This window comes from Chelon labrosus (assembly GCF_963514085.1).
Source record: "Chelon labrosus genome assembly, chromosome: 19".
Taxonomy (NCBI): Eukaryota; Metazoa; Chordata; class Actinopteri; order Mugiliformes; family Mugilidae; genus Chelon; species Chelon labrosus.
In genome coordinates, this window is record NC_140352.1 from 20,299,049 (window position 1) to 20,307,319 (window position 8,271).

At 44.2% G+C, this 8,271-nt stretch overlaps 1 protein-coding gene across 1 annotated transcript; it reads right to left on the reverse strand.

Moving 5' to 3' along the window:
* Nucleotides 1-363: 363 nt before the first annotated feature.
* Nucleotides 364-3,008, reverse strand: nog2 (noggin 2). Its single transcript, XM_084568181.1, has one exon. It carries the CDS (start codon nt 1,723-1,725, stop codon nt 1,093-1,095), a length of 633 nt encoding a protein of 210 aa, XP_084424307.1. The 5' UTR covers nt 1,726-3,008; the 3' UTR covers nt 364-1,092.
* Between the last annotated feature and the right edge of the window lie 5,263 nt (nt 3,009-8,271).

An 8,271-nucleotide genomic window follows, 5' to 3' on the forward strand; every position in this document is an offset into this window, starting at 1 on the left:
CTTGGACTTAGTGCAGTTTAGTAACTCCACTCCACTTCGGAGCCCGGCAGTCTACACTGCAAAAAATCAGCCTGGTAACTTAGAAATCGTGGCTCAGTTTCACTTGCTTCCAACTGTACAAAAGTTATTACTTGAATGATTTAAGATGAAATGACATTGCTGTGATATGTGTTAACAGAAACCCCCTTTCAATTAAACCCTGTTGGAAGAAACCAGTGAGATTCACTCAGCCTTCAACTCTTCTTTTGCAAGGAAAGGTTTTAAGGCTGAACATGTCCAGATGATTTTTTTTTTTCTTTTTACAGCGTACACGCCCCCCTGGATATAGACAGTCGTTGTAAGCAACATGGCTTGACACTAACACATGTTGAAAAGATAGACTTTATTGCTAAAACGTGTAACCATAACATGTACACTGATATGTTTTACTTTTTTATTTATTTTTTTGTCATTTTTAGAAATATTCAAGTAGACATCTCCCATATTTTTTTTTTCTGGTATACTCTGCTATTCTCTTTCCTTATGCTCTATACTCACAAATCGTTAAAATAATAAATAAAACGTACAGATTTGTTTATTCCTACAATACTATGTATTCCAAAAGAGCTGAGTTCACGCCTTTATATATATCTTTAACCTCAACTTTTTTTTTTTTTTACAATTTAATTATTATTGATATTAATATTATACAAAAACTCTAGGCAGCATTGCAGTGAAATAACAGTCAGCATCAATGTTCAGTTGAAAAAAAGGTCACCTCTTGGAGAAGTGTAGCATATGCATTCCATCCTCAATGTCTCATAAAAAAAGTCCAAAAAAAGTCCGAAAAAAAAAAAAAAAAAGCTCTTCTTTATGAAGTGCTCATGTTTCCCCCAAAAAGGCAACGTTTCAGGGTTGAGAATAAAATATGGTCCTGGTTCAATTAGAAAAAATAGCTGCATTTTTCTTAAATATGTACAATGTTGGTATTTCACTTAAAATGCTATATAAAAAAATAGATTTGCTATGGTGCCCACCTCTGTAGAGAGTTAACAGTGCAATAGAAACCGTATTTCCAGTCCACTCCCCCGTCGACCACTTCCTTAGGGAAAATCAGCATGAACACTTGCACTCTGAGATGATTGGGTATTGCACCTGTATCCACGTACAGTATTTCTGTCTTAGAAACCCTTGACAATACCACCGCAGGAAAATCTTGTTGATTGACTTGACTGGTTTGCAAGACATCCCCTCGGGGAAGGAGCAAGAGCGCTCAGAGAAACAGTTTCCCTCCTTGATGTAACGTGGCCAGAACCTCACGCCCAAATCTTTCCAGGTGTACACCACTGGGCAGTGCGTATAGGTCCACAGCCACTGCAGAAATTTCCTACGGGCTTTCTTGCCCACTTTTACCCGCTTTCCATAGGGGGTCTCTGTGAGGTCCAGCTTTTTAAGCTCGTTAGGCATGGGCCCCAGCTTCACCTGGTTGTCTGACGCGGAAAAGTTCACCAGCATGGGCGAGCTGATGGACATGAAGTTGGGGTCAAAGTTACTGCCGAGTTTTTTCCTCAGAGTCCTCTCGGCCAAGTCCTGCTCCCGGGGGTCGTACTCCGGGTCGGGGTCCTCCTTCAGATCGGGCACGGGAAGGTGATCACTGGGCGATGGACGGAGGCGAAGGTAATGCTGGGAAACTCCAAGGTGAACGCACACCAGCACATAAACGAGTAGCGTTTGTGAGAGGCCCATTATTCCTCTTGTTTTACGCACCGGCTCTTCTCGCGTGATATAAAATTCAGTTCTTTTCCTGGTTACTATGTTCTCTGCAATGACTTGCCCGGGGCTTCATAAATAGTAGAAGTTCAGTCACCAGCAAGGCGATACTTTTAATAGACCAGGTCGGGTTTGAATGACATGGAGCGGAGTGCTTTGCTCTTTAGGGCTCCTTCAACTTTGCAATTTGCCCGCTGATGCAACTCTGCAGCGTGGAGCGGTGCCTCTGCTTTACAGAAAGTGTTAAGTCTAACAAAAAAAAGCACAAAACAAAATGGGGAAAACTCTAGTCTATTCACACTCTCTCCTGCCTCACCCCGCTCCTTGGATTCACTTTGGGTTTCTCTCGGTTGTCATGGTTACCCCGGGGACTCGAAGCCACGACGAACTGTCTACACTGGATGACAGCGGCCGAGGCGAGAGCTGCATGGAATGAAGTGTTTTCTAAAGAGACAGAATAGATCCGGAGCGTCCCGAGAGAGAAGGGCGCACAAAAGAGTTCTTCACCAAGTTTTAAATGTCACGCGCCCGGCAATAAGGGCTGCCTTGGCCAATGTTATTTTTACGCACGGCTTTTATAAACGTGGTTTCTCTTAACGTCGCCTGACGCTCTCGGGTTTGACACGGTCCCAGGGCGCACAGTCCGTGCACTGAGGAAATAAGTCTATGCAGGCAGCCTCTTGTGGTATTCCAGCCGCTGATATGTGCACTTTTCCTTGAAATGCTCAAAAACTTAGCCGAGCCGCAGGAAACAATCTCAACTCAAGCAACAACAGCCATTTGTCTTTCCAGAGAATGTTCCAAATAGCAGAGCAGTTTTATTTTACATGAAAAGTCTCAGGTTGTGATATTCCCACAGACCTCTTGGCTGTGCACGGAATAAGAAAAACGATGAAAAGAGGCTTTCCAGCAAACTGCAGTGTCAGTGCATATCAAATGCAAACTGCAGAGAGCCAGTAAACGTTGTTAGTTCAGAGTTCCTTTCAGTGTGGCATTGCTGAATCCTTTCAGAAAAGCTCCAGGTCGCAATATCGCTGCATGACGAATGAGTCCATAATCTGGAGCGTTTTTGCTCGGTCGGTGCAAGCGGTCAATTCCTGAGGGAGCGTCTCTACTCCTTTGATAACTGGTACAGAAGCTCCTACTGAGTCGCTCCTACTTCAGGAGTCTGAGAGACTTGGCGCTGGAGCATTTCTTTGCTTAGGCACACTGTGTGTGAGTGTGTCTGTAGCGAGTGGTGCTCAGTCCCAAGTTAAATATCCCCCTCCGACGGTACAAAGTGTCAGAGGGGCCTGCCCACCCCGGCCACTTTCACTATGATTGACAGCCCCCTCTTCGGGCTACCCCCTCCCCTCACAACGTGGAAAATATCAGCCACAATGACAGGGATCAACTGGGTCCTAAAGCACCGGTTTTATCCCGTATTATAAAAGTAATATTCCACGACATGAATAGAGTCAGCCTATGCATGTAAGAGACAGACTTTAGGAGTTCTGGCAACCGTTTTTCTGCCGTGGTGTTCATCAGCTCAGTGTCTGTGGTGCACTAATAGGTTCAATGCGCTGTCAATATTCAGCTGAAGCGTGTAAGAGTTTCCTTGGCTTGAACTTTCCCATGAAATTGATGGGAAACGTTTGGTAGCTTGTCTGCGGAAAAGGGGCATCACATTCCACCTTTGTTCACCGGGATTTGGGTCTACACAGGAATTGGCCCGTTGAACTCAGGGGTCACAAAATAGGCGCATAATTAAGGGCTATAAATGGCCACGGATAACTAAGCGGTACCTTTCCCATGCTAAGCAGTCATTAGGAGAAAATCAGCAGCCATGCTGAACTCTTTACTTTAGCTTGAACCATATTGGTCCTCACAGCGCTTGAAACGTAGCCTGGTAAGTTTATTTAGTGATCATCGAGTGTTGTTTAGCCATAATTACGCCACAATCAGCTGATATTCAAATGTTCATTTTGACGCAGTAACGGTGAAGTTACCCCCAGTCTGACAAACACTTACAAGTAAAAAAAAAAGTAATGTACACACACACTAAAAATATGCAATTCTCATTACAAAATTAAAGTAACACAAAAAGTTGTTCAGCTCCATTTAGATGCGTTTACACTCTGAATTTCATCCTAATTCTTAGTTGCTGTATTTATCCTGCGCAGTTGGGATAAGCTGTCATTATGCTTGTCTTTTGTAGTGGTCACTAGAGGGCGTTGATCCAGCATGGTGTGGACATGAAGCCAGGGGCTCCCCAGACTCTCTCCCTCACTGTTTGACTACTCATGTTTGAGGGCACGGGGAAGGAATGTTCACTCTCAGTTATGGTGCAGCTCAAGTGAAACTGCTCGCCAGCTCTGTGAATAAACATCCAAAAGATAACGCCAAAATGAAGTAATTAACCCAAATTACCCTCAACATGACATTAACACAAACTGGAGGCTACTGTTGAAGCATGGAATGACTATTATGACAAGAAGCTCTTATTTTTGTGCAAGAAACTTCATTATTCAAAATTAATTGCATTAAGCAAATGGAAAGACTGCACTTAGCTGTCTTTTCCATCCCACTGACCCCTCCAACATGCATGCAGACACACAAAGTCATAATCTGGTTAATGATTAGGGTGCCAATGTAGACAGAACTCAGTGGGCAGCGGGGACAGTAAGGCTGAGCTGGCTACTGTAGAACTGGCCATTTCCATTGTCCTCCTCTGCAGGTCTTACGGTGGTGGACTGAGAGAGAAACCCCATGCGGGGAGAAACACTCCCCTTCTTCCTAGTCTCAAGCGGTAATACTCAAGAAACCCAGCAATGAGTCGACCCCCGTCCTCTGACTAATTACTGGAGATAAAGACAAGGAGAGGAGAGAGGAGGGGACCGATGAACACAGTGGGGAAGAGTTGGTGATGTTGAGCAAGTGGGGGAGAAGGTGGTGATGAAGATGGTGGTGGTTTCAGCAAAGAGAAGAGGACGGGGTGGGGGGTTAGGGACAGTTTTCTGAGGAATGGCTAATTAAATAACGACATTAAAGGACCCCGGCTCGCTTTAACGAAGCCCGTCAGCCTCTGATGAGTGGAGCTGGGGGTGGGACACACCACGGAGGAGAGAGGTGGGACTGGTGCTGAAAATTGGGCTTGTATAACAAGGGGACTTAGCTCTTTGGTTTTGCAGTGATTGTTCACGCTCCCTTAGGTCTCAATAGGGCGCATGTGAGGGTGCACTGTGGGGGCAGCCCTTAGGCACAGATAGGACCCCCTTCTCCCCTTCTGCTGAATGCTATACACACATACACACCCACACATAACACACAAACACATACACACACTAACACCCCCACAGCTCTATACAAATGCCTCTACCCAAGGTCCAGACAGGAGCTTATCCAGTGCAGGGGCACAGCAAGGGGCAAGCCTGGCCAGACTGGCTGACTGTGCCCACTGGGGACTGGTAGAATGGCACAGAGGGGTGGATGGAGACGGATAGTTTGGAGAGGAGAGAGGGGAGTAATGAGAGAGACTGAGAAACTAAGACAAAAAAAATAAATAAAAATCACCAAGTAGCAGTTTACTGACAAAATCAACACCATTTTTGAATTTCATATTTTTTCCACTATTAAGGTCAGGAGATAAGGAAAGCGAAGGAATTTGGCAAGGGGCAGTGGATATTTGGAAATAGTCTTGAGTGGCAGAGATTCTGAAATCCCAAAGCTGCCCTCCCTTCAAGCCAATAGATATGCCCGGAGCACATCTCATAATTAGTTTTGTGTTGCGGGGTCTCCAGCAGAACGCTCTCTGTTGGATCTTTGGCAGGTTGACAGATTTCAGACCCAACGTCAACTTGAACAGTTATTTGGAATTGTATATCAGTCCTGAGATCGGAACCAAAGCGCATTCGTTTTTTTCGCAAAATCCACCGTGGGTACCAAGTTGAAGTATTTTTGTTGTAATAACTGCATGAACAAGACCAACTAATCTCTTTGGGTTGGTACGACAGATACCTCTTGCCTTGCATACATACACCACATGCCACAACAATTCAAAACATAAATGCTCGCAATTCAAATAAACTCCACCACTGCTTGTCAATATTGCATTCCCTTTATTCCCTGCTGCCTTGCCATCTTCTCCAGTCTTACTCCCCTCTTCTCTCTCCCCCATATTCGACTCTGTCTCCGAGCCTTAACCCAAAGCAGATGGCTCGGGAAGCATTTCAAAAATCTGTCTCCCGTTAACACTACTTTTGAAGCCCCCTCTACATTTTTTTTCTCTGCCCTAAAATTCATCATAAAGTTATTTTTGCAAAATACCCAGTAAACAGCATCAAAGTGATATTTTCCCCCTTTTCTCCAAGAGAAGAAAAAGAAAACGGACTAAGTGTACGGCTTGTTATTGAGAGAGCGCAGTGCCACGCTGTTGTTCAATCTGAAGTCAATCTGAGCAGGGCCCCGCATCCTTTGTTTCTATTACGGCATTCCAGTCGTGATGGAGAAAAATGCTGCTCGATGCGTGATCAAAAGCTGTGATTAATGGTGATCATATCGTAGACAGCTCATGGGCTTTGTGATGTGTTGGCGGGGCCCACTTTGAAGTCAGAGACAGAAGAAGTCGAGCTAAGCCAGAAAACATTATTGTGGCACACCCACTCTATGTATATAAATGTTTTGCTTTAGATTTTGTTGGCTACGTGTACAGTCACTCATCACAGTAGCCGCACAATACTTTGCCTGTAGCCTTTAGTTTGCCTGTTATGAAGGTTTTTCTAAAGTAGAAAAAAGGGGAAATTTTCTTAAAACAATTCTCCTTAAGTAGAAGAAGTCTTGTCTGACTCACAGAGTAATCATGGGTCTTGTCACTAGAATGAAAGTGTACAAAAGCTTTTCCTGAGATCTGGCTGCAGTGACTTGTGACAGTGGAAAGCCAACTTATCCATAATCAAAGGGTAGCTGTTACCTTGTCTCTGTCATCCTGACTGCACCGTGGCCCACCACACTTAGCATACATCAATTAAGTCCTGCTCTTAAGATGTTGCCTGCAATCAAATTCTGCTCATAATCTGGATGAACTGTTGTTTTGAACCCGTGTATTTATCAATCTGACTTCAGTCCAGCAGTTCGATCCCAAGAATTAGTCTGCTGAAAGCACTACAATTTTTACTGATTGAAAAGATACAAAACAATAACAAGACAAAGCGACTTGGCTGTGCTAGCAGCAGCGGCAGAGCGATGCTTTGAGCTAAATGCTAACACGAGCATATTTACATGCTTACAGTGACAAGCTAACATCCTAACCCGCTAACACAACGACGTAAAGCGAATATAATGTTGTCAGCAACCGTTGCTAATTCATTCTGAACACAAAGTACAGTTAAGAATGTCGGCGCTTTTGCAAAATGAGCCACAGCACGTGCGATTACACCTCAAAACGGCTGTGCCAAATGTCATGTCAAAAATAAGAACCAATTGTGGTAAACCAGAAAAACGGTCTTAAAAACTGTACACTATTCAGATTTGTGTATTTTTATATATATCGTTATCAGTCCAATAACTGTTGAAATACTACCATAAAATCCACAATTAATCATCTGGGAGGAAAAACTATTGTAACATACTAGTATAATCAGATACTATCCATTAGTCTAAGAAGAGTAATACATATCAGCAGCCCTGTCATCATGTCAGCCGTGCAGAGTTATGCGTAATTTAAAAAACTGTGTGTTAAAGAGAGAGACATAATGGGCTGGTACTGGTAACGGTAGATACTCAACGTTGAGGCCTCTGTATCGGACATGGAAAAGCAGAATTGAGTCATCCCTAAGTGTCATCAACAAAAAGTGTAGTGTTGCAGAGCACTTCAGTTGAAGTTCCAAAGTACCTCTGTCAACAATGTCTATCAGCAAAGTGGTTCAAAATGCTACTGGGGTTACTTGGAGTTAAGGCTTGTTAGTTTCCGTCAGCCAGTCCCCCTCTTTCTTCATGAATCACTATTCTTCTGTAATGATTCCTGGCAACTTTTAATTAGGCACATTGATGAAACCTTGTGGAATTCCTGAGTGATCACCCTTATTCACATCTTATAAAGTTAAACTAAAAAGAAGATCGCAGCGGCTCAAAGCATCCAATGGTCTCCTTCTTTTCCTCTCCTTCTTTTCTTTGTTGCATCCCCTTTTTGGAAGTCCAAGAGAGTGCCCCATCCTTTTTCTGTTCTCTGCGTATCCTCCTCCTCTTGCTCTCCCTCCCTCTCGACTCGACCCCCCCCCCCCCCCCCCCCCAGATCAGGGAGTGATGAGGGTGGAATTAAATTGATCGCCACCTTCCGGAAAACAACAGGAAAAAACAGTGCATTCCGAACGCCAGGAGGGCGTTCCCCTTGGTCTTCCCTATGTCAGGATGACATCATTGGCCGGCTGCCCAATTCCCACCGTTCACAATAGGGTCACTGTTGCCTTCTCCACAGTGGCACAACAGCCAAGCAAGAAAGACAGGCAGACAGAGAGAGAGTGAGAGAAAAATAAAAATAAAAAAGGA

Excerpts from the sequence above, each read along its gene's own strand:
- nog2 (XM_084568181.1), bottom strand. The coding sequence starts at position 1,725 with ATGGGCCTCTCACAAACGCTACTCGTTTATGTGCTGGTGTGCGTTCAC.